Raw genomic sequence first — 27,025 nt, forward strand, 5'->3', positions numbered from 1 at the left:
CACACCTTAGCACGCCCCGGGGCCGGGGCAGCGGCGGCTGGGAGAAGGATGGGTTTGCCCGGGACTCTTCCAGATCACTAGCGCGGGCACTTCTGTCGGGGCAGGGGGCTGCAGCGCTGTTCGGATGCAATGGTGGGATCTGTTGCTCCCGTGGTGGCATCGCAACGCTGCAAGATCAGTTGTATCCATTGCAATTAAGTTTGCGGGAGCTGGACATGAGAGGATCGAGCGCGTACGTGTAACTGTGCCAGCTCTTCGGCATTTCTCCTGACCGCACCTCCTGCTCGCCTGCATCTGACTAGCGCCCGGTTCCGACTACAAAATCCGCCGATCCCCGGCACTCGTATCCTTAATCTGGCTTTGGGAACTACCCGAACGACCATGCATCGGTTTGTCTCGGTTGCCAGGCAAGCTGCGGCGAGGCTGTGCGGCCGCGGGCCGGGGGGCTGCCGGGGCGGAAGGACGGACGTGGCTCTGCGCTGCGCCGCTTCGCTGGCGGCCGGGCGGCAGCCGCGGGGTCCCCGGCGGGAGGGGGCGATGCGCTGGAGCAGCGCTGCCAAGCCCTCCGCCGTGAAGATCAACGAGAAGGCGAGCAGGGAGAAGATCCTGACGCTGGAGTCCATGAACCCGCAAGTGAAGGCGGTGGAATACGCGGTGCGCGGCCCCATCGTTCTGAAAGCCGGGGAGATCGAGAAGGAGCTGCGGAAGGTGAGGCAGGGGCGGCGGGGCAGGGCAGGGCCGGGCCGGGCAGGGCGCGCTCCCCGCAGCCGCACCGGCTCTGCCCCGGGCGCTCCTCCGCCGCCGCTCCCGGGTGGGATGTCGCGGGGCTCGGCGGGGACGTGACACCCCGCGGGGCTGAGACGTGACCCTGTGGAAGCGTCGGGAAAGCGGGAGGCACCACGAGTGCCGCTGCAGTGCCTCCTACCAAGTTGAAAACTCTGAGAGCGCAGCAGCCTTTCCCCCACCCGTCCGCTGCCCCGAGCCGTGGCCGGACGCGCTGTGCGCCTCCCGCCCCGGCCCCGCTCCGCTGCGGCACCCCCGGCCCCGCGCCCCTTCCCACGGGAGGCGGCGGAGGCACAAACAAAGGAACCCGCTGGCCGGCTACTGTCTGTCTGGTGTCGCTGGCTGCCCAAGGCAGATACGGGACATCCCCGTAAAGCACTGTTTACATTTCTCCGGCCGCTTTGACCCTTTGCTGCAATCCTGTGTCCTTTGTGTTATACAAGGGGGTGAGTGACCGGCTTGCATCATGCTGATAGAGCGTTGAAGTCGTTCATGAGGATTTTAGAGATACTGCCTCGGCCGGGGCAGGGAGGCAGCGGGCTCCTGACAGGTGAGCTGGCCCGGCTCTCCCAGGCACTGCTCCGCAGCCTCACCCAGCGCTGCCCTGGGTCGTCCAAGGAGATCACCGAAAATATGCTCCTTTTCTTCTAGTTGCAGAAGTTGAGGTGCCTGAGGACGAACCTTCAGAGCACAAACACTCAGTAACGCTGCCCAGAGTTGTAGGTGGTTGGTACGCTTTGGCCGATCAAATAATAAAGCAGATCCTAAGGGTCTGGGCCAGTATGTGCTAAATAAAGCATCCAAATCGGTCAGTGCTTGTATTTTGTTCTTCATATTTCTTTCTTATTCCTTGAAAAAAAGATTTAAACACCCCCTTAGCAATACAGACATGGCTTTTTGTTTCTACTGTTCGAACCACAGCTTCCCCTCTCATCACAAGGGCTCATTTTTGTTTTGAATAAAGCATCTGTCTGAGCAGTTTTTCTGTAATTTTAGATATTATTCCTTGCTGTCACTGCTTTAGAGAGTCTTTCTAATGTCTTATTACAGGTACTGCAAGACCCTTTTCATTAGTTCATGTAAAGTGCTTTGAACAAAAAAGTGCTACAGCAATTCTAACCCTAAGTGATTAATTCTCTGGTCTTCATGTTACTTGGTTTCCCTTGTTTTAGAAGGTAAAGCATGTTTTCAGTTCACTGTAGTATATGCATCAACTATTTATGTATAACTCAATAATTATTGCAAACAGCTTCTTTTTATTTTTAGAATTCCACTTGAAAACTGTAGAGTGGTGATGAAGAATTAATTTCGGAACATCAGTTTTGATTTTTGCCTTAAAACTTGTTTATAAAGGTGTCATTGTGTTTATGCAACTAGGTTCCCTAGTGGATGCATTTTCCAGACTATAAAATCTTCCAGTGTTCTCACTGAGTATGTTTGTTTTCAAGTTAACACCACAGAGCTGGACATATTACTTGACAAAACAAATATAAAAGGCCCTTCACAAACTCCTCCCAGCTCCCCTGCTTACTCCAGTTACCAGCTGAATCACTGGCAGAGAGAAAAATCTACTGTGCACTTCTGAAAAAATATAACAGCAAATCATTGCCAATCGCTTTATTAAAAGATTTTAATGTCAGTTTTGTGTTGTGCCTACTAATGTGGCATTTTCCATTTGAATTTTTTTTTTTCCCCTGGAACCGGTCTCATGAAATAATGTTTGCCATTGATAATGGCTACCAACATTCCGAGAGGTGACTGTGCTTTAACACAAGTAAGGCAAACAAACCTCCCAGCTGGCAGGGAAAGAGGACAAAATTACTGCAAAAGTTGAGGCCGTGGATCTGCAGAGAACACTAATCAACTTAAGGGAGCAGAAGTGCTTTACTTTAAAGAAATAATTTAGTTGTTTCTGCTCTTCTAAAGTTACTCATTCCTCTTTGCTTTTCTGATAAAAATGCTGTTATTCATTCTGTTGTTTAATCAAGCTGTCTGCTAAAGCATACAGTGTTGAGTAATACCTGGGTTCCTTATAAATGAAAAATTATAGGTTGTCTAATTGTCTATTTTTTGCATGCATGTGTGTCTGAAATTTAATTCTGTGTGCTCACACGTCAGTGGCACTTCTTTGTTTCCTTTTTATCAAGTTGCGCAGCTTTTTCCATCCCTCTCAATCTTAGCCCACAGAGTTAGGCCAAGTACTGCCAGCAGAATTAACACTGCTGGATAAAGGGAAGAGCTGAAGTGGTTGACAGGGGAAGGGGATGGCCCACAGCACGTCTAGATCCATGGCCACTCTTCACTAACAGCAAGAATGGCCCCATGACAACTCTTCTCCATCTGATGGGGAGGGAGATTCGCACAGGCAGGAGAGCGCAGGCTCCCTGGTATGAGGTGGAAGCGCTGCAGTGGCTCTGGGTAGCAAAACCAGGCAGGGGTGAAGTAAATCTGCATTTATCCTGTTCTGCCCAGATGCCTTTAGGTAATTTGTTCCTAAACTAAATGCAGCCATTGTCTAATCAGATGTGATAGAGGCTCTCCCTGTTTAAACGTGGTTCCATTGGGTTCCTCTTCATACTTGTGTAACTCATACAGCTGTTATGGAGACTGTAAAACAGCTACTTGCAGCTGTTTGCACGGTGTAAGCTTTCATCTGCCTTGAGGTTTGTTCTGCTGTCTCAGATCCCAAAGAGCAGCTCCTCTGTTATTCCTGCTGGCACTTGCTGCTTCTCTATATTAACTGCAAATGATCACAACAGGAGCTGTAACTCCACGGTGCACACAGAAATAAGCACTATAATGTTACTCAAGGAGTCTCTGACTGGACAACTGAAGGGATATTCCTTAAGAGAATAAATAAAAATGAGGTATTAGTTTTAGCTCGCGTGCCTGGGACTAAGCCAATGTAAGTGACAAGTAAAATACTCAATTAAAGCAGATTGATTGCCCAATACAGGTGGGGCATGCTCTGCTGGATTTCACAAGTTTTGTTGGCTTGTGACCTGTATTCTTCTAGGTGGAAAATCAGGGGTTTGATCTACATTAAGTCTTTCAAGATGGAAATCTTCATGCAAAATCAGTGATTGAATTACTTTCCTGAACCTTTTTTTTTTTTTTTTGGTCATAATTTTGAAATTGTGTTATGCCTCGAAAGTGAAAACCCTTTTTCTCTTCCTCTGCTATTGGTAGCAATCAGCTGATTCCGAGTTACTCAGATGACAGAAAGAACCGATTCCCATCATTTTCCTTGGTGTTTCTGGCAACTTTTTAAAGCAAGCTAGATCAGAAGCATGTTTTAATAAATGATTACACTCTAAATAGGAGTCAAATAAGACCTTTTTTCTACCCCCTTTGTGTAGACTTGCTAACAGATGGCCACGGTATCAAGTATTGACTTTAATTACATTTCAGACTAGAAAATTGCTCCTGAATACAAATTCAATGCAAGAATAATGCAATCTCTGAACAGAGCCCTTTTCTTTACCTAATCAGTAGTAACAAAGTAAGCTATCTTTACACAGGCAGGACACACACCTGATTTGGTGCTTTGCATCCATGCTAATTTTAACTGACCTTGTTATGGAAATTCCCTTCATATCTGTCTGTTACTCTGACATTTCACTTATACTCTCCTTTTCTCCCCGATTCCTGATTGGGTTTTACGTGATGTCAAGTTCTGTGTTAGGTGAAGTTGCCTCGCATCTCCTTGCAAAGCGTGTGCGTATTAAACAGCATTTCAGGATCCACAAGTCAGCTCAGGTAACACTGGGAGCAGTGCCTGGCTCAGGGAAAGGCACACAAGGTCCTCCCAAACTTTCAAGCTACTGAAAGAGAGTTGTAGGGTGGAAAGGGGGAGTGGGATGGTGTGCAGGGATATATTTGTAGCATGTAGGAAGTTCCTTCAGATAGCACAGGTGAGTAACACATCCCAACCCTGGGCCTGGAGCCATGGGCCTTCAATGGCATGATACAGTTTCTGTACACTGAAGCCCCTGTTTTAATGTTACCCTTACACTGAAAGGGATGTACATTCATCTCCTGTGCCCACGCTTTTCATTTGCATAACTCTTGCAAATAGGTTCCTGTTTCACGTTTATTCAAGCCACTTGTTCACTCCCTACTTTGCTATTTAGACAATAAAACTACCAAAATCCTTCTGCTTTGGTAGCTGAAATCTCAGGCAGCGTCTGCTAAAGTATTTTGGTTAAAATACTGTAGATTTTTTTTTTCCTCACTAATTCATCAGGTTTTTAAATTGAATAGAAAATATCTGACTTAGAATCCAGCCTTCATTGTAAATGTGAGTTGACTGTGTCCCTGAGAGTTTTGGAAAGATAAAGCACAATTTAGACAATGACATGCAGAAATATGATTTAACATGCCAAGAAAAAGATACAAGATTGACTGGTACACCCAGTAATGAAAGATGTTAAGCTTAAATTACCATCCTATAATTTTCTGCTTTGAATACGTGACTGTGTGCACACGAAGAAAGTATCTTCCAGGCAAGAGCATCTGACCTCATTAAGACAGAACTGTTGTTCCTCAGTTGTCTGTACACGTTGCATACATAAGTGAATCTGTAGTAAACCCCATGGTTTTTAAGAGGGCAAAAACTACTGCAGATGAAGGTGAAAGAAAACTGGTTTCAAGAGCACAATTATCAAAATAATGTGTTCAGAAGCTCGCAACCCACAGAATCCAGTTTTTGGTATTTTCTGGTTGAATACATTAGCAAAATTTATTCTAAAATAGACATTTTCCAATAACTCCTCAAGTTAAGAGCGTCTTAATGTCTAATCACTTTCTAATGAGCATTATTTTAATTCTGTCACTTCATTCTGTTATGAAATCTAGTGCTTTATCTATATAGTCAAAAATTCTGAATGCGAGTCAACTTTGATCAATGTGTCAGGCAAAAGTAACATGAGGACAAGTCCTGTTCTGTAATCTCTGAATCAGATCTGCCACTGAATGGTCAGCCCCACCGATTTTGTCATGTGATATGAGGGGGCATGCAAGTCATCACTGCCATTTTAAGTCAAACTCCAGAATTTGCCTTCTCCTTCCTCCCCAAAACAGCTCATGTCAGCTTGAATTACCCAAGCACAATACAAACTCAAAGCCTTACTCCATGGTAAGCAGGTCAGGTTTATTTTTCTGCTGTGAGCTGTTTTAATAAAAAGATTGGAATGCTAATTCAGGTCTTCAGGTCCCAATTAGTTAAGGGCCTCTGGGCAGTGCTTTCTTGGCCTCTTGAGAGGAGGAGAGAAAAAAGCAAGCAAGCAACTTGGCTACTACAGCGTAGATCTCAGCTATGCTGAAATGTTTGGGTTTGCCAGCTCTGATTGTTCAGCTTGTTTGTGCAAGTCACAGCAAAAGCAGTCTCAGGGAAACAGCACAGTGTTTCACAGTGTGATGTTAGTGCCTGATAAACGTCAAGAAGAGGCACAAAGCAGTGGTGATGAAAATGAAACAATTGGGAGCAGCCAGGAGCAGGCAAATTCTGAAATTCAGAAATAGCTGTTTTATCAAGGTTCTATTCTGGGATTAAAAGCAGCTCACATTTTTGTGGCCTCCTCAAGGGAATTTTTTTCAATTCTTTCCTATTGCTATTACCAAATCCACACATGCTCTCTCCAGACTGATGGTTTTCCTTTGAAATTTGCTGAAGAATTAACAAAGACAGTGTCAGGTCGGTTTGCACCCTTCTTTACTCTCTCTGGGCACGGTGGTGTTTTGCAGTTTGGCAGCACTGTCAGATGGTACCTTTATAAAGGGGACCTCCAGGTGCACTAAAACTCCTAAGAGACAGAGCAGCTCCTGGCAGGGCATTGCCCTCATGGTGGCTCTTTGGGGTGGTGTATGTTCTGGCCTCACATTGCTGCTTTGATCAAGTAATTCTCCCAACACTTCTTGCATCATGACTCTCTCCTTGAGAGGCAGCTCATCATTTCATACTGTTCTTTCCCGATGGGTTTTCCTGAGGCTCTGGGGATGTCTAGGGAAGAGGAACCTTCCCCAAACCTGGTTAACTGCATAAAGATTTGTCTTGACTTTGCACCGACGAATTCTAGTTCATGGATAAAAATCCCTTCTTCCAACCTTGTGTGATATTTAGATACAGTTGTTAGAATAATTGTGTCTGGCTTGCTTCAGGTTTCACCAAGTTTCTTAAAAGATCCATTTCCTCTAAAAAGAGCAGAGACGGAAATTAGCATTGAAGGAAGCAATTTCCAAAGAGCATATTCCAAATCCTGGAAGATTCTTTTATTCCATTAAAATCCTTTCATTACGCAGAAGATGGCTACAAAAAAAGTCCATGTTTTACATGTGGAAGTGAAAATGGCTTCCACAGCGTTAAAAAAGCGCTACTATCATGAACGTGTTTGCTCCCACTGTCAGAAGAGTGGCAGGAGCCTGGCTGGCTCCGAGCTGGAGCTGGATGACGTTGTGAGCACAGTGTGTGGTGCCGCCAAGGGCAGGAGGCTGGAGCAGAGCTTGTTTTGTAGGGCTGGGCATTGCTTCTCCTCCTTGATGTGGTTTCTACCCTCTTCACGAGGCAGGAGAATCAATCTGGAACTTACTGCTCACAAGTTTGTTATTAGAGCTCCTGTTATGCAAGCTTCCCTTTGGCAAAGCTCTGCCTGTGTCCATGCAGCCTGGCTGCCTCCGGAGCACACCTTGTGTAAGCCTGCCTGCCCCCGGAGAGAGGGAGGGGATGAGGCACAGGCTAGCGTGCTGTGGTGAGGGATCCCGAGAGAAGAGCAAAACAGCTCCAGTGGCCCAGTTCCTGCTCCCCCCGTGTCTGCCTTGGCTTGCAGGGACATAGCTCAGCTCAGGTGTGTTGCTGACATGGTTAAAACCTGTGTAGGCTTCTGCAGTGAAATAAATCCATGACCTGTTGCAGCCCTTTTCCTGCTGCTCTACAATTTGATATTGAGGTTATCAACATCACATTCGCATTTCCTCCTTTCATACAGATCTTTCCACAGACTTTCCAAAAGATATTTGGCATAACCCTTCCCTTGGATACCCACACCCATCACCACAGGAGAAACCTTGACACAAGTAGTGACTGATTCTGCTGTGTCTGAAGGATCTGGGCAGGATTCTGCCTTGAGCCCATCTGCAGAGTCACAGGCACTGTGTACACTTCCCTTGCTGCCAGCTTCTGATATCCTGCTTTGACACTTTGACCCATTAACATTCGGCACTTGTTTCTTGCACTTGTTGTTGCTTTCTGTTCCTTTTTTTTTTTTTTAAAACGGTAAAATGGGACTTTTTGTTCTAAATTACTTCTTTAGATTTTTTTTAAAGAACTTGTTTAGAACTTTTTATTCCAAATTAAATCTGAACAACTTCTGATACTCCTTTTTATTTTTTTTTCCATAGAGAGGTTGGAAAGCAAGTAATAGAAAAATCCTAAGTGGCCATGGCAATTTTTGTATAGATTTCACTAGGAGAGGATATAGCGAGTCTCATGAAGACAGTTCTAAAGAATTGCTGACATTTAACTCGTTGTCAGGGAAGGAGAAGGTTATTTAAAAGTATTTCTCTTTTGAAAGACAAAAAAGACAACAGCTCTTGTAGCTGAGACAAAGAAATATAAATTAGTCAAGAGAACCATAGGCCTTTAAGCCCTCGTGGGAACTGTGTGTATCACACAGGAAATGCAGCATTCCTTCTCTAACAAGAGTTTATGGTGGGAGAACTATTGTGTATGGTTTACTATTTGTTCCAGATCCATCATTTGAGAAGCAAAGGGAGTGTGGGGTTTGTGGAGTAGGTGATGATTCTACACTTGCAGTGATGGCAAAAACACTTGAGTTTGGCCCTAGTAAAGATATAAATGGCATCAATGCTAATAAGCTGCAACATTATTTATGATAAACCTGACACAGGCACCAAAAATGGTCTGTTACCTTTGTTTTAAAGGCTGTACCACTGTAAAAACTCCAAAAGTACATTCTAAAATGCCAGGTACCTTTCAGCATTTCCCCAACCAAAGAAGCAGCTGTTTTTTTATTGCAGAGCACAATAGGATTTGTGAGCAAAAAAATCTAATTAGTCTAAGGTAATGTATTTCTATTATTAAGGAGTTGGTTTGTTTTGGTTTTAGTCTGATAAATCAGAGTATTTCTATTTCATGTTGCTGTCTTTTCAGACTGCCTAACTTAAGGCAAAGAAAGTATCATCCATATTCCTTAACAGATTTGTATTACTGTGCAAATCCAGTGAAACTGATTCAATTTGCTGGAAGGACCAAGTGCAACCAAAATACTTGGGAATTTTTCTTCATTTCAAGCAAATGGGATTTGTTCTTCTACATACACCTTTTTCTTCCCGCTTATTTGTAATTAGAATGAAACAGTGTTGTGCTGTCAGTGGACCCCAGATAGCTTGAAGAGAACACATTTTTAGCTGTTTATATTACTCATAAATTACTAAACTTCAGCCTCAGATAAGTGTAATGTCAGTCAGCCTCAGATAAGATAATGTCTGTCTGGCATCCCTCTTTCTAATATTTTAGAGCTGAATCCCCTCTTAATTTGGGGGACACTTAGATCAACAAGCATAAAAGCAAATGACTTGATGGACTCAGTGTGTCACTTTCAATTATTTTAAGTGAACTTCTGTTTTTTTTTCAATTGCTGCTAAATGTAAGGCCATATAAAATCGGCCCTTTTCAATCAGGATCATGTAAGCCCAATTGTCTGGTCCTAATGCCATTTCTAACTCCATAATTAATTTTAAAAGAAAAAAATCCCCAAAGGCTCTCAGATATATGATGGACTGGATCCATCCAGTGAGGTACTGGGGATTGTGTGGCCTTAAACCTCCAAATCTTGGCATACCTGGGACTCTGTAACCCTGGTGACAACCTGTACTATTGTTATTTGCACATCTGGCTTCTGTCTGTTATTGAAGTCCAACACCATAGTCCATGGTGGAAAAGCAAAATTTACTTAAGGCTTGCCAGCCACATATTCTATATCCAAATCCAGTAACTGGCTGTAAATACAGGGACCTGGAAGAGGCTTTCTGAGTTCATACCCAGAGCAAGTTGTTATAGATGATTTTCTACAGAAAACTAACCAGTCAGATTTTGCAGTTCCTTAGTCCACATGACAATTCTGTCACTGTTAGGATGCCTCTCTGCTATCTCTGAAATAGACATTAGAACAACTCAAAATTTATTACTGCATCTCTCACCTATTCTTCTTGTAATGTTGGCCCTTACTTGCAGTTAATCTTTTTTTTTTATTTAAACCACTGGTGGTTTTTTCAACCAGTCAGTTCCTTGCCTTTTTTTCCCCCTTATTTTATTTTGCTTTTTAAAGAGCTGTGATTGCTAATCAACATTCATTAACTTCTTTCCCTGTGTTCTCATGATGCATTCAGTTTCTCACAGGAAAAATGGCTGGCTGTTCAGATTTTGGAGACTAGGAAGCTTGTAAATATTCATGGTGATTATTTAGCACTTCTGCTGTTTATCATACAGAGCCTCACTATGATATATTTTGTGAAGCATCTCTGCATGGAAAAGTGGGGTCATCATACAAGGAATACTTAATCTAAATATAAAATAAATAAGCAAGCGGTATCTTTACTGTTTTTACTCTGAAAGAACTAAAGGTTTTGGGGTTTCCTTTGTTGGTGGTTTCTCAAATATCCTCAAGTCTTTCTAGCTTCTTGACTGATCCATCCCTCCCTTAGGTATCTCAAAGAAGTTGCTCTAATATGGACAATTTAAAATGCCTTCTTTCATCTTCTCTACTTCAATGCTAGTTTCCAGCCAGGTCAGTCTCTTACTTGCAGCTAGCAGAAAAATAAAAGCCAGCCTATCTTTTAAAAATGTGTCACAGTCAACGCAATTTCTGTATGCCATTCAAGATTTACTGGCAGTATTGTATAAGAAATGCGTTAAGCTTTACATTAAACACTGTAGCTGTTCTGAGATCAGGCACTGTTTAGTTAAAACCACATGACAGATACTAAAAAAGAATCTTCTACTTCAGCCTAACAAACCATTCTGAATGATCCCTTTCTAGGGAATCAAAAAACCTTTTACTGAAGTGATTAAAGCCAACATTGGAGATGCACATGCAATGGGACAGAGACCAATCACCTTCCTCCGTCAGGTAAGACTACTATCAAATATTTATTCATTTTTTTTAAATTAGAATGCCTTAAAGCTGTCTGTATAGGTAGTAGTATAAAAGATTCCCTAGATGCAATTAGATTTAAAATAGTTCTTTGGTAAAGAATTAAAAATGTTCATCTTTGAGCCGAAGTCCCATTGTTTGCTGATTGTTCTCTTTTAACACAGTAGCTTTCCTTAGTTTCCATATCATTCCCCACCCATATTTTTTCCTGCCACTTCTGTGTTATCAGTCAGCACATTCATTATCAATAATGCTCTTCAAGAAAGGAAGTGGTTCTCTTTAAAGAAAAAGGCAGAAGCCTTTCTTCATCTGAAAAAAATACTTTGAAATCTGCACGTAGCTGGGTTCAACTGCTTGTACTGTGTCTCACTTTGCACATTTTGCCTCTGGTCAACCTAACTGGTAGGTTAACTTTTAGGAAAGATTACAACAGAATTCATATTTGCATATTATTCCTAAAACACAAATAAGGTTAAAATGAGTATTATCTTATTTACTGAGCATCCCTCACACCCTCATGTAAAATCCTCTATCTATAATGATGTTAATTCAGAGAGCTGTGGGACAAATGGAAGTCTTACCAAATCGAGGGTCCAGGTGATGAGATTATGAAACTGAGCCATGCAGCATACTAGGGAGACCTGAGCTTCTTAGACATCATTCAAATGTATTACAGGTCATTCCAGTGTTATTAAAGAGAATGGGAAATCCTTTCTCCCCATGGCTGTGTGCACACATGGATTAATTCATTGTCATTTTCCCACAACGTGACAACAGCCTAGCCATAGTACACCATGTAAGCATAAAAATGAGAGAGACTGGAATATATTAAGCTGATCTCGAGAGAGACCTCTCAATTCTTTGTGTCTTACATTCCTTCATTAACTTAATTCTGCTGGGTTGTGTTTCTACTTTTACTGTGTTCTGTATCACCATTTCTTTTTATAATTAAGTATTTCCCATTAATTCAAATCAGTAAGAACTAGAAGTTATTTTGGGGAAGGACTATTAGAACATACCTTTGTGACTTCACAATTTGGTTGTATTTCTCAGTTCTGCTTCATATTTAAAGTCTTGATTTCTTGTCAATAAAAGTGGGCTAGTAATACACAAAGAGGGGAGGATAGACCTGCTTAGAGATAACCAAGGAATAATTAACTGTGCTTTACTGTGTTTGCACTATGCTTAGCTCACCTGGAATCTTTACTGTCTGTAATATAAATAGTTAATAATTCTAGAACTGTTTTTATAGCCTAACTTGGAACCTGATAAGATTTTTTCTCTTCTGTGAGCGCAACCCTTAAAAAAACCCAACTGCAAACTCTCCACCAATAACCTGTTTTTTAAATTAGCCGGTATTTGTGACCTTCATTTCCAAGGAAAGTTAACATAATATCATCAAGTTAACAAGAACCATTGAGAAGTGGCCAACTGGCATTTTCTTGGCACTCCAGGTGGTGGCCCTGTGCACATACCCAAACCTGTTGGACAGCCCGAGCTTTCCAGAAGACGCCAAGAAGCGCGCCAGGCGGATCTTGCAGGGCTGTGGAGGAAACAGCTTAGGTAAGGCTCTCCTCCAGTTGCTCCTGTTGCTGTTAGAAACAACAAAGGTGCTTTCAATACCTGCAGCTCATGGGGGCAGGTTTACAGTTTTACCTTCTCCAGTTGTTTCTCTGCCAAGGAGTCCACTGTCCCTGTAATGCTGGTGCCAACAATGTGTGTCCACCTTGGCTGATCCAGTGCACACTCCTGGATCTTAATTGTGAACCATCAGTTCAAGTATGTTTTCTGGGGTATCAGAAACTCAGGTACCAGGGTGCATCCTGTGCGAAAGGAAGCTACACTGATGAAAGGTGGTAGTCTTTTACCTGACTGAAGTGTCGAAGCTCTTTTTGTCCAAGTTAAGAAAACTCTTGAAAGAACTACAGAGCTCTGTTCTTCAACCACTGTCCCTACAAGAGTGTACATGTCACATCCACATAAGTACAAACTTTGCATATTCAGTAGAAAGGAAGTGGAAGAGACAATTCCTTTCTTATCTAGTGATTGTGCTGCCTACCTGTACCTGGCAAATGCCATGAGAATTTCTACTCTGCAGATACTGCTACAGCTGCTGGGTGCAGCAAAGAATCTGGCACACTTACCTTCCTTCAAGTAGGCAAACAATGACATTTCAGAGGACTTATTACAGTAATTGGCATATTTCTTAATCTTTGTGATTGCAGTGCCTATTTGCGCTGGTATGTTTTGACAGTAGATGCTGTGAAACTTAATAGAATAAACAAAATATAATAAAATAAAACATAAACAGTGATTGCATTAGCAGTATTTCAAGCTTGGACTATTGCTAACAACACAGCCTAATACAGAATGTATTTTATCTTCACCTTCTTTGTATTGATTTGTCTTTTAATGTAGACCATTAAAAACACATTTATCAAAACTGAGAAGTTCCTCTAGCTCAACAAATCTGTTTCCTGTCTTACTGTGGAACAGTAAATCCACAAAGTACTGTTGGCACATAGGAGTGACTGGGGATACATTTGAATTTTGACTCAGTCTTTCTTTGTAGTGATTCTCAAATTCAGGGATGTGGAAGGAGTTCTCAGAATGATCAGTCTTGGCCCTTGGTGCTCCCTTCCCCTTAAGGGCATGGTAGTGTGAGACACCACAGCCCTGTGTTGGAGGAAGATGTGAGGAGTTCAGCCTTGCATAATATTTCAGAAATATGTTCCTCTTCTTCAGAAGATCACACATTTCCCGTCATTTCTATTAGCTCACTAGATCCTGAGAAGTAGGCCTGAAATGGTTGCAGTATTCAAATAAAATGATAATTCTGAACACTCCCTGTTAATTTCAGTGGCTAAATTGAAGTTCTGTAAGTAACTGGAGTCTAAATGTTTTTTTAATCTTGAAATTACTGATACCAAGAACAGCTGTACCTCTAAATTCCTGACAACTAAAACCACTGTAGACCTTACTGATGCGTTGTGCTGATTTCTGCCCCTCTCCAGCCTGCCTGTCTCTAGTACCGTGTGTCAGCTCTTGGCCTCTGGAGCTCCTCAGCCTCTGTACAGCATCCCAAAAGACACAGTCAGAGGCACAGGGATATGCAGCTGAATGGAAGTCACCCCTATCACTTTGTTGGTAATCTGACAACTTAACTGCTGTTCTCTTCATGGCTGAGAAGGAGAAACAGCCTTTCTTGTGAAAAACCAAAAATTAAAAACTGGCCCCACTGTGTCGTGTTCGAAACCTTATTTTTCAACCAATTTGTCAATCCAACACAAAGGTAAAATCACTACATATGGTCAAAGCCCTTTGAAGTGTCACACCCATATCTATACCAGCCTATTTAAAGGTATTAATTGCAAAGGTAATAGGAATATGAAATTTTCTCTGGAAGTGAACTAGAGTACCCTCACTTCCAGTGAGTGTTCATTTGGCAAAACCCTACTCACAATTTTGAGCCTTGCTACTCCCAGGCCATGTATGAAGGCTCAGATGTGTCCTCAGCTTCTCTTGTGTCCAAACACTCTGGGATTCTACTGACACCACTTAATTTGCATGTGGGATAACTGGCATATCTTTCCAGGAATTTGAGACATGGCTCCTGTATATAAAAATACATAATACATGCGGCTTTTTGGGTTGGGTTTATTTATTTGCATCCCACAGTGCAAACAAGGGTTCTAGTCACAGCCATCAACTGAGTACAGTTAAGTGTAGAAGTACAGTGCAATTGAATGTTCTGTATATGCTCAGAGTGGTAGGACTCAGCACCCAATGGAGCACAAGGCAGAATGACAGCGTAGCTTTGTTCTCCTCCCTTAACAGCATCCTCGTGGCTGTGATCAAAGATCCCTGTACAGACCCAATAAAACTTCTAGTCCTGTAAAAGTAAACGTTTAGGACATCAGGGAACTTCGTGCCCTGAATCACCATTTTGTCCCATGCAATTTTGCAGTACTTGCAAAGGTTCTTTTTCTTTTTAAATCATGCTTTCATGGAAGTCCACCCAGGCAGACTACCAGCAGATAACCGAGTAGTTAAGTCAGGCGTAATTATTCCACTCCACCCAACAGGCAAAGAAGATTCTGCAGCTTCCTGACAGTGTTCTAAAATAGATGTACGCTTGTCACTTCTTTGTCCATCAGTCTTAGGCTTCATAGCTTGAGTTCATTCCTCACCTCGACCTAGGCTTATTTTTACTCTTTATTTGTTGAACATTCTCAGCAGTGATGCACACAGGCATCTAACATTTTATTTCCAGTTATTAGTTGTGCTCTGTAAACTGCACATGAGATTGGGGTGATTCTAGACATTTCTGCTGAAAAGTGGTTGTGGGAGATGCTGTGGGGGAAGGAGAGAAGCAGTTGGGGATTTTTTTGGTTTCAGACTGTGGGAGAAAATGATATGTTATTTTCATGTTGCAAATAAACCCCTTATATTTATCATGGATTAAAAGAAGTTACTTTCCTTTCTGTTGCACATACTACCTTTGTTCTTTGTTCCCATTACTTAAATAGGAGTATGTTTACATTCAGGAGTGCTTCCAACATAAAGAAAGCAACTGAAAGATAGTAAAAACGGGATTGCTGTCCCAGTTAGCAAAATCGGTTTGAAATCACACTTTTTACCAGTCCAATATGTTATTTTGTATTTTAGTAATACTTAGTGTATTTTTCTACTTCTGAATTAGTTCTTTTGCTCTAGGTACAAACCAGCTCCCTTTCCTCCTCCATGGAAAAAAAGCAAGCCCGTCCTGGGCATCCATATAAATATGGCTCCTATATACAAACTACTCCATTCAATACTAGCTCAGGAGTTTTGCTAGCAAACAGAAAATCTGATGTACATTGCACTCAATTCTCATCTCATTCTATATTTTTCACAGGATCCTACACTGCCAGTCAAGGTATAAATTGCATCCGTGAAGATGTTGCTTCATATATTGAAAGGAGAGATGGAGGGGTTCCTGCAGATCCAGATAACATCTATCTCACCACTGGGGCAAGTGATGGCATTTCTGTAAGTGTTCAATTGAAACCTGTCCCTTCTTGGTACAAACTGTAGCTTAGCAGTTACCTCTGCAAATACAGATCCCTGTTGAACCTCTGGTCTCACAAAGTCCTGTGAGTTTGGCACATACTGGCACATACTGGAGCCACGTTCAATGACTGTCCAATACTGTGAATGAACCAGTGCGAATGTCAGGAGCCAGCTAAAAAGTGTGTGCAAAGTCTCTTGGTACACATTAAATTGTACCTTTCTGTAAAGGTAATATGGAGTGAACTACAGGTGCCTAAATAAAAATTTAGAAGATTCAGTACGTTCAGACTAGATAATGGTTGTTCTCAGTGGTTAAGACGCAAACACTGAAGATTAGAGAGTGTCAATCAGTGGCAGAGGGAAGAGGGAATGACCTCAGAGGTGAGAAGTCTCAGCTCTTCTTCCAGGTCAACTGTGCTAGTACAGATCAACGCCAGTGAAAATCCCGAAGATTTATTTCTGTTTGTGTAATGTAGTTTGAGAAAAACTTCAGGTTTTGGGTTCAACCAAGGTTCAAAGATGGTCCTCTGTTAAGACAGGAATGCCAGTCTCTGTCAGACTGCTCCTTTACACCGACACATTTACTGATAGTAGAGCAGCAGTTTGGCTTTTCTGGGGACAGCCCTTGACCGGGTGTTGGTGAAGGTGCTTTTCTAAAGGACATCTAGTGGCAGAGCTCAGAACGACCGCGATCCGGCAGGAGCAGCTCTCCAGAGCTCTGCAGGCAATGGGCTTTCCAGAGTTTCTGCCACTGGCAGCTTGTCAGGAATGGCAGTGCAGCGCATCGAAGCTGCACCATGCTGATTTGATTTCACCACTGATGTAAAGTCAGCACTACAGCGAGTTCTCATTCTTTGGCCCTTCTGAAGATAAAACAACTATTGTTTCACACCTCAGGGAAGAGAGGGTGTTAAGGAGTTTTTAAATATGCATTTGGTCCTGATTATATGTTTTGGATGCTTGGTATTTTTAAACCGGTGGTGGGTACAAAATTATGTTGATTATAAATCATTAGCTTAGCAGCTGAGTATGTGATGAGAGGCACAGAACAGCAGATTTTGTACTAGAACCATGAAGAAACTAAAGGAAACTGCTGCTGAGAGAAAAGATATTTTGGGGTTTAGATGCCAGTTACATGCTGATAAGGATGCTTGCTTTGATTGCACCTTGACTTCAGAGTTCTCCCGTGGTTCTAAAGGCGAGAAATCTCTCTGCTTCCTGCCCCTCAGGAGCTGTTTTATTTAATTCACGAGTAAAAAGTCTCCACATCACCCAGACACTGGGCACAAGGAAATTGTCTGGACTGACCTTAGCACAAGCATTACCTTTCTGCCTGTATCTTCTGGCCATAAGCTACCTGTGACTTTATTTCCGTACCAAGACATGCAGATCTTGGTCTGTTCTATTACTGGAAAATGAAAACATAATTGCTCCTAATGTGAAACAGGTTTCTCTGTTCCAAGGAAGAATCTGCACAGGCCCCAGTTCTAATTTCTGGTTTTATTTGTTGGTCTCTTGTGGTTAATGAGATAAAATGAATGGAAGGCAATGAGCAAGAACTAGCTAAAGCTTCTTTGCTTACAACAGAGTGCAGCAGAAAAAATGACGATCTTGATATTCCTGTTTCCAACTTGCCCTCTAGCCTTGTGCTCAGAATGTTCTTCCTAAATTCTGCGGCTGATCAGGCAGATCTTTGGAAGCTATGACATGAGAGGATTCCAATAAGCTTAGGCCATCCTCACCCAGCCAGTAACAACTTGAAAAAAATAATTCTCTTGGACTATCTGCTTCTAGGACAGAAACCCACCTTAACTCTACACTTTTTTAGGAAGGAAGTTTAGTAACTTATTCCAGAGTATACTATTAACTCTGGTGCGTGACCTTTTTTATTTTTTTAATTCCTACTTTTTCCCCAGGCAATTTTAAAGATCCTGATCTCAGGAGGTGGCAAATCCCGAACAGGAGTGATGATTCCTATACCCCAGTATCCCTTATACTCAGCAGCCATCTCTGAGCTGGATGCTATCCAGGTGAACTACTATTTGGATGAAGAAAATTGCTGGGCTCTAAATGTGAACGAACTTCGCCGTGCCTTGAATGAAGCTAAGGCATACTGCAATCCAAAAGTCCTCTGCATCATCAACCCTGGAAATCCCACAGGTCTGTAGGAATTTTGCTTAATGAAGAGCTTTTAAGACCATTTTCTTTCCTTTTTCATTCGTTCGACATTGCAGGCAAATCCTAAGCATAGATCAAATATGTCAGGCTGAATTCCAGTGATTGCTAGGTGCTCTAAGTAGGACAGTATGCTTTACTTTTAGAAATGTATTTTCAGTATCATGGAACCCTGGAAAGGAGGAAGCAGAATCACTTCACTGGATCCCATTTGAAGCCAGCGCTTCCACTGAAGTTTTCCAGACCTGTGGAATGACTTTCAGTTACTTTAGGAAAGATCTTGCCTCTGGCACGGCCTGTGGCCTCTTGACTTCTGAGAGGCAATGACTGTAATAACTCAGAACTCAGTGGCAAGCCTCCCTCCGAATTTAGCTTTTTGAGTAGTTGAGGTTGATTGGTGAGAAGTTATTTCCCGTCTAACCATCATGCATGTGAGCATTTACAATGATTTGCTACACAGAGAGTCCTCTCAATAAGGCCATGACTGATTACTGTATCTCACGCTCTCTTTGCTTGAGATGGACTAAGTTGTACCATAATTCTCCCCAAAATGCTCCTCAATTTCATACTCAGTGAACTGAATTCTGAAGTTCAGTAGCACTTCTCTGAGGAAGAGGGATATCTTCTTGAAAAGTTGCTAATCTCAGTAGGTGTGGGTGAAAAGACTTGTGTGTGTACACTCCACTAACTTTCTTCTTGCTTTAAAAATCAAACTACAGGACAGGTGCAAAACAGAAAGTGCATTGAAGATGTGATACACTTTGCTTGGGAAGAGAAACTTTTTCTTCTGGCTGATGAGGTAATGGAATAATCTGTTCTCTCAAAAGCACAGCTATGAGTACTCATATGAGGTATAATTTTGTTCCATGTGTGGTATTGGTATTTTTTAAGTACAGGGAAGAGACTCGCTGTTATCATACTGAGACATGAACAGACATATAAGATTCTTAATATCAAAGGATCAGTATAACAGGTGGCTTGATCTGGGTTTGAACTGGAGAGAAAGTGTAGAGGACACAAGGAAGAACTTTGCTGGAACAGGCCTAAAAACCTACATGGTGCTCAAACCACTTCAAATGGAAGAAAGAGAAGAAAAATCAATTTAAACATACAAGTAAAGGTTAAATCATCCGGAGAAGCTCACTGTTCTTCCAAAGGCCCAGCCCTTAAGTGTGGTCACATCAGATAAAAAGTATCATTACAGTAACTATTACTTAACAAAGAACCTTGTGTCTTCTAACAGCTTTTGAGTCGTGAGTGTAAGCACTGTTTCTTCAGTTCAGATCTGCCTCTCTAAAAGGCCGTGTTTTATTCTTAGTTGGGGGAACAGAGCACATTAATGTCTTCTGACTGTTCAGGTTTACCAGGACAATGTGTACTCTGAAGGATGCCAGTTTCATTCTTTCAAAAAGATTCTGTATGAGATGGGACCCGAGTACTATAACAATGTTGAGCTGGCCTCTTTTCACTCCACCTCTAAGGGATACATGGGCGAGTAAGTCTGATTTAGTTTTTTTCTATTTCATCTTCCTCATTAATCCGGTTGGACAGCCCTTTCATATTACTGACCTGAAGGTAATCCATCATAATTAATCCTCTAATAATTTTAACTAAAGACTATTAAGAAAAGAAAAACAAGCACAGAGTAATGGATTAACTCAGTGGTTTTCAAAGAACCAAATAAAAAGCCTATTTATTTCAGACACCTAATGCCTCAGTCCCAAAGGTGAAATCCTACAGTCCCAATCTGGACCTGTGATAAAGGAAAATTGGCCTCCAACATTCAAGGGAACAGCTCAATAATCACTGGGATATTACAAATGTTAGGGTTTGGTTGTTTTGGGGAGGAGGAGATGGAAGAAAAAGAATTTTTTGATTAAATGTATGCTGCTACAGCCATATGCTCTTGTTCTGAAGATTAAAGATCCATGTTAATTGTTAACTTGCCTACCAGAGAAGCTGCATGTCCACCTTTATCTGTGTATGGGGTACTAAGACTTAATGACATGTCATGCAGCTCCATCTTAAACCATTATCAGTGTGGCAGCTGTTTCAACAAGCTGTATCTTACCTATTGTGAGATTCTCATCAATTGTCTTTCCACTTGTGCAGTCATTTTCATTGTTTTGTTGTATTTAGAGACTTGAGCTTAACCAATCGCTTCTCTTCACTTTGTCCCAGATGTGGCTACAGAGGAGGTTACATGGAGGTCATAAACTTGCACCCAGAAATTAAAGGACAGCTCGTTAAGCTGCTTTCTGTTCGCCTTTGTCCTCCAGTCTCAGGACAAGCAGCCATGGATATCGTGGTGAATCCTCCAGTACCTGGAGAAGAATCTTATGCACAGTTCATAAAGGTCAGCAATAACGTGCTTGTTCTTTGGTGCATTTCCCAAACCTATCCTAACTATTGGGAACTCAGATTATGCACAGAGACCAAAGAGTTTTCTTTCCTTTCTCCTTGAACAATGTGGCCTTAACACCAATTTACAGAACTATGCAGTGTATTGAAAATTAACTCGGTGTGACATTCAAAGATACTAGGAAGGCATTATCAAATCAGCTTGCTTTCTGATACATTCAGCATTTTTCCTGTGTTTAATATGACAAAAGGTTTACTAAAAAAGATTTGCTGTTACTAAAATCTAAACAGGAATATAAGTTTAAATTAAGTTATAAAATCAATCTTTACCTTAAATATCCACTGCCTCTATATACTGAGCAACATGAAAGTCTGTATTGAAGTATACATATAATTTCTCACTTGTAAAAAGGAAGCTAAGTCTGCCTTAAGATACTACATTATCAAGTCAGATCAAAGGTTCAATTAACATGGTCTCTAAAAGTAGGCAGGAGTGGATGCTGAGGAAGAAGACTGTAAGAAGAGGACACACAGAGGCTTCTGCAGGTTATTATCTGTCTGCAACACTGTCATTGTACCCTGCTGAAGCCTTTTTGTACTGCAGTTTTTAAGAGCAGGCCTGGAATTTGGAACATGGTTTGCTCTAACAGCTCAGCAAAGCCCTACCGGTGTTTCATTTGGGGAAGCCCTTTTGAAACATCATTGTTTCTCCCAGTGTTTTTATCGCTACTTGAAATGTGTCCAACCGAACATCTTCCTTTTAAACAGGAGAAGGAATCTGTTTTGAACAATCTTGCCAAAAAAGCCAAACTAACAGAAGACATGTTTAACAAGATCCCAGGAGTTCACTGCAACCCCCTTCAAGGAGCTATGTACGCTTTCCCACGGATCTTTATTCCTTCCAAAGCCATTGAGGAAGCAAAGGTCAGTCAGTCATTCTTACCCCAATCCATTTCAACCTCCTCTTACCTGTGCCTGCCAGTTCTGATGATGAACTTTGATTCCGGAGATGGAGTTCAAAAGCAGTATTTCATGGGCTGTGTATGATCTTAAATATAACATGACCTTTATTTGAAGGGAGGAGAACAGGACAGATCATTTCATCCCAGTGCTAAGGCTCCCACGTTGAGAGTGTCCCCAAGGATGTTGGTGTTTAAGTCACACAAGTAGCTGGTCCTGTGCAGTTCCAAATTGCTGCCCATGCCTGGGTTAAGGAGACCAGCATGTGTGAGTGGCAGTGTGCTACTGGCCCTACAAGAGAAGCCCCATTCACCAGGAATGGGAAACAGGCCTGGAGGTTTCCTCACAAATTTCACCTTTTTGCCTTTGGGACAGTAACCTGTGTTAATAAATGATAAGTCTTTCTGTTCCTAAGTAGAGCTCTGAAACCTAATTTGTAATATTCATTTTGTAAAGGGAATTTTATTAGCACAGCTGAGAACAAAAATAGGACTGTTTATCAGGTGCTTATTTGATTAGGTATATAACCTGTATATATTTAAGAACTTTTCATAGTTATTAATCAGGGGACTTCCTAGGCAGCAGATTATTCCGGGGGAAAAAAATAGTAACTGCCAACAGAACTGGAACACACAGTTCTCAAATTAATTTAATCTTATCAAATGTCAGTGCCTTAGATTTTTCCAAGTGCAACTTTCAGACTTTTTACAGAAGTTACAAGCAAGTCAAGGGGAATAACAAAATTACCTAAACCCTTTCTTTTGAAGTGAGTTTTTTGTAAGTTCTTCAGCCCTGTTCCTCCATGAAGTACTGTTATTTAATTCAGTGTGAACTGCCCCATTAGCAATTGTTCCTTATCTTCTTTAGTAAATTGAATAAGAAACTAATAATATGACATTAGGTTTCAGGGGGGGAAAAAGCAATCATTCTATATATTAGAAATATTTTGACTTCAATAATTCCAAGGCATCCATTCCCTCAGGCTCATAAAATGGCACCTGATATGTTCTATTGCATGAAACTTCTGGAAGAGACTGGAATATGTGTTGTTCCTGGAAGTGGATTTGGCCAGAGAGAAGGAACCTACCATTTCAGGTACAATCTTTCTTTATTTAAAAGCAAATTAGCAGTAGTAAGCAAAGTTATCATCCCAGTTCTTTCTCTTCTGATTAAATACAAGGATTTTTATTTCAGTTTATGTTGTCTCAGTTTCTACTGGACAGTTTCTGTGGACTGACAGCAAGGTCAAAGACATGGTCTGCCGGATGAGCTATACAAGTTTTTATGTTGTTTTCACAGCTTGCTGGCGTGATTTTATTCTATTTTTACATACTGGCATTTGAAATGCCTTCTCCCTGAATACAAACAATAGTAATAGTTTAGACTTTAATTTTAAAGTTGGCTCTGGAATTGCAAAAATTGCCCTGCATTCTTTTTGGGGGAGGAGGGGGTTAAACTGTGTTTCCATATGGAGAAACTGCATGAAAAATGCAGTATCTTCCCTATAAATCTGCTCCTAAACACTCTGTATAACTTTACCAAAACAAGATGTTGAACTAAGTATTCTAATACCAAAACTGCTGCTTTTGCTTCCAATAAACAGAACTTTGCTCCAGCCGAGCCACTGATAGCTAGAATTTATCACAGAATTTAGTCTTCCTCAGTCTGAAACAACACAGCAGAGGTATCTTTAGCCTTGACAGTTCTGCAACACTGTCCCAAGCCAGCTGGGTCAGATCCCTGAGTACACACAGCTCCAGGAAAAGCCAGGAGCATCCATTCCTGCACCAGTGTGGGAAAACCATTGTGTTTTGTGGGTCATGCACACAGCCAGGCATCCACACCCCATGGGATTTTCAGGGTGTGAAAAGACGAAGGGAAAAAGGGACTAAAACATGCAGAATGGGATGTTGCATTGTTTTAGTGCTTCTGAACTCAGTTTTTAATGAAAGAAAAAATGTACATTTACTCCTAACTGACAATTATTAAAGTTCAAAAAACTGAGTATAATTTGGCATAACTGCCCAATGGTGGAAAGTGAGTTGCTGTTATTTCTTACTGATGATCTTGACAGTTCTTGAATTCCTGTATTCTAACCAATAGAAACAAATTGCTCTAGTTTATAGTGTAGTTCAATTAAAGCATAAATGCAAAAAATGAGAGAATCACATCAAAACAGATGTTAATATATTATTTGCTGTGCCTTGAGATGAATCAAGATGTGTGCAAAGATCACAGTTTAGTTGGTTCTAAAGATAATATGGGTTGGGTTTTTTTATTTCTTTAAATATTATTTTTCAGAATGACCATTCTTCCTCCAGTAGAGAAGCTGAAGATCCTACTGGAGAAAGTGAAAGACTTCCACATAAAGTTTCTTGAAAAATATGCATGAAACTTCTGTGGCTTTTCCCCCCTCATCCCCTCCCCTTCAAGGCAAATGCAGACGACGAACAATGATGTGCTGAGAATGTGCTCTTTATCTAATTAAACTAAATTCAAAATAGATAGAACCAGACTCAGATACTGCTCCAACTTATTGGACTATTAAAATTATGTCTGGTGTAGAAGACATTGTTACACCAAGTTTGTTTTTTTTATTAAGGGGAAGGGGAAGAATGTGAAGAAAGCTGTGAGAAGAAAGAGTCAGTAAATGTTTTTGTGCCTTGATTGAAAGTTACATTTGTGAACTTTTGACTCAATAGGTTGGGGAAGGGAATTGCTCATTAAAATTACTAGTCACGTGGGGTTTTTTAACAAAATGGAAATGCCAAGTTCAATTGTTTAGATAGGAATGTGTTTCCCATCTTAAAATTCTACTAAACAAAAATCCAAACTCCTACATTATAGGTATCGCTTGGTTTGATTTTTTGTTGTTTTTGTTGTTAAGTGTGAAGTGTTCTCCAAACCTGATCAACATGTAGGGACAGCGTGCTTATTTTAAAAAATCCTCAGCAGATGTGTGCAGATACCTTTGAAATTGTGCTGAAGAGAAATCCTGCCATCCCAGCATAGCTGGAATGGAATATACAGTTTTGATCAGAGGAGTGAACCGTGGTGTCTGCTTGAACCATATTTTTATGAAACTGAAACAGAACAAGGAATACAATTGTCTTTTTCCTGTGCTGTTCAACACATGATTCCAGCACAAGAGCACTGAACACTTCCTGCCATAGCAATTCCAGGAGTCTCCTGTAAACTCACATCTTTTATACACATGGAACAGAGTAAGTTACTGTCCCAGAGCAGATGTGAGTACAGTCAATCCTTTCAAGTAGGGTAAAACACAGCCCTTTCAGAGCTGCTCTGTCTGTGGGCAGCATTTGTTGGGAAACATCACACAGCCCCTCTAGCTGGCCAAAATCCAGCTGGAACTTGCAAGGACTGACATGTTGCTACCAGGAGAAATGCTGGGGCCGATTTCCAATGAAGAGGAAGGTATTTAAAGGAAAATGTCTTGCACCAAACCTAAAGATAATGATAAGCTGACACTTGAATCTTCCACAGTCCTACTGCTGGCTGAATGATCCTGAGTGCTTCTCAAAGGTCAGCTGAACAAGGTGGCTATCTAGGAATACAGCTGAGTGACTCCACTAATCTCTGCCAGCTTCTCTGCAAAACAAAAGACAGCTTCTGTTTCTCTGGAGCTGGAAGCTGGACACCTTCTGCTAGCTCTGATGAAGGGCTAAAGAAACAGAGCTTTCAGTATTCGTATGTGGAAGCATTAGCATTTGTCAGGCTTAGGCGCAGCATTTACAGAGTTTATTCATCAAGAATATCACATTCAATCTAGTCGTTCATTTGAAGTTCTTATTTAGAAGTAAACTCATTTTGATGTCCACTGGCACTTTGTGAGGCTGCTGTTGTAGCTGGTTCAACACCCTCTGCTGATGCAGCTTACTAAAGCCAAGGGCTAGAGAAACACCGTCCAGATAAACCTGTGCCAATTTATCACGTGAGGAAGACGAGGTGTTGCCAATAACTGTCCTTGCCCAGCAGCCCCGGTCTGTGACCCAGCATTAGCAGCTTCTCACAGTTCCTTACTGAGGCTTGTGGGAAGAATTTATTTCTCTCAGTCACTTGCCAGAGCTCCCAGGTTATGGATGAAAATGGCAAGGCTGCTACACAAAACTACTGTGGAGGATTGGGGGGAAAAAAATTAGGGTTTTCTCCTCAGAGCAGTGCACTTCTGGGAGGAGAGCACACTGAGAAGAACACTTATGCTGCTACCATCCATTGAGAAATACAACCTGTCAGCACTCTCCACTTGGCATCCTTAATATGCACTAATAAAGCAAACCCAGAAAGCAAAACTGTGGGAGGAGGTCAGAATAATGATGTGAAAATAAGACAAACAGCACTTTCCTACTCTAGGAATGTGTCCAAATCAAATCTGGCTTTGGACTCTTAATGCAGTGTAGACTGAAACTAAAATCTAACAATGGGAGTTAGAATATTTTTTATATTTTTGTAACTACAGCTTTTTCATGGGGTAGTATTTGTAATCTAATAAGTCAATAGATTTTATATTTGCCTTGCATTTGCACCTGATACTTCTGGGAAAAAAATGTAAAGATTTACAAGTTTATAATGATGATTTACAGGTGTGAAAGGCTTTTTGTTTTAAGTCGGGAAAGCAATTCTTACTCTTTTGAATCAAACTATAATGGCATAAACTGAGTTTTTTCTAAACATTCTATTATGGTGCCTTTTCTGTTTCTGACATAAGGGATAACAATTTATTCTTGATGCATCTCATATGGAAGGGTGGTGATTTCTATTGTCCATCCACAACATTTGTATGTATTGTGATAAGGTTAATGTGCATTTTTGTGGAACAATCCTGTAAACCTACAACAAAAAGGCTCGTTTTCCATGTCTTTGAAATATTTCATAAATAACAGACAATCCTTCCTTTCAAATGCATGCTTCTAGGTTTGATCTTCCTCCAGGTGCTCCTTATAACAGTACTTCAGATGTATGAAACTTCCAAATAATAAAGCACATGCTAAAAAAATGGTAATACTTCTCCATTTTCTATGTCACTGGAGCAACACCAGCTGGATCACACTATGACACATTTAATCCCATGCTCAAACCAGTATTTACTCATATTTAGTACCCATGTACCAGATCATTAATTTCTGCATCACTCCAGTTTTTGGACTTAATGTTTGTCCAACTTATTGCCGCAAAACTATTCCCTGCCAGGGCAGAACTGCAAATAGAGATGGTCTTGGGCAAGTTCATGCTCACGATTAATCCTGTAATGTAAGGAGTTGTAACCAGGAGTCAAGCAGACTTCTTTCTTCACAGAGAGGATCAGCCAGGCAGCTGAAGCTGATCAACTGTGTCCTGAAAGCTTTGGTGAGAGGTTTGCTTGGTGTTGTCAATTTCCTTTTAAAAAACTTCTTACATGGCTTGTAGGAGATTAAACTTACAGAGCAACACTATCTTGTCTTTTTGCAGTGACGCCTCAGAATTACTTCAGTGGTGTTTGTTTGGTAATTTCAAAGAAAACAAAATTT

General features: G+C 41.3%; 1 protein-coding gene and 1 long non-coding RNA gene across 2 annotated transcripts; both read left to right on the plus strand.

The window, feature by feature from the left end:
* On the plus strand, positions 1-26,419 carry GPT2 (glutamic--pyruvic transaminase 2). Its single transcript, XM_066194235.1, has 11 exons — positions 1-708; positions 10,839-10,928; positions 12,407-12,515; positions 15,850-15,983; positions 17,921-18,164; positions 18,899-18,978; positions 19,538-19,674; positions 20,361-20,535; positions 21,309-21,464; positions 22,483-22,595; positions 23,802-26,419. The coding sequence occupies exons 1-11, from the start codon at positions 382-384 to the stop codon at positions 23,890-23,892; spliced, it is 1,656 nt and encodes a 551-aa protein (XP_066050332.1). The 5' UTR covers positions 1-381; the 3' UTR covers positions 23,893-26,419.
* Positions 1,121-1,588, plus strand: LOC136296114 (uncharacterized). Its single transcript, XR_010722864.1, has 2 exons — positions 1,121-1,333; positions 1,435-1,588. It is a non-coding gene; the product is annotated as an uncharacterized lncRNA (long non-coding RNA).
* Positions 26,420-27,025: the final 606 nt, after the last annotated feature.

Source organism: Chamaea fasciata, unplaced genomic scaffold, assembly GCF_029207755.1.
Source record: "Chamaea fasciata isolate MVZ Bird 193981 ecotype frontalis unplaced genomic scaffold, bChaFas1.0.hap1 SCAF_12, whole genome shotgun sequence".
Lineage (NCBI taxonomy): Eukaryota > Metazoa > Chordata > Aves > Passeriformes > Sylviidae > Chamaea > Chamaea fasciata.

Coding starts and splice junctions, on each gene's coding strand:
- GPT2 (XM_066194235.1), top strand. CDS start 382: ATGCATCGGTTTGTCTCGGTTGCCAGGCAAGCTGCGGCGAGGCTGTGC. Junction 709..10,838: donor TCGAGAAGGAGCTGCGGAAG/GTGAGGCAGGGG, acceptor ATCCCTTTCTAG/GGAATCAAAAAACCTTTTAC. Junction 10,929..12,406: donor CAATCACCTTCCTCCGTCAG/GTAAGACTACTA, acceptor TTGGCACTCCAG/GTGGTGGCCCTGTGCACATA.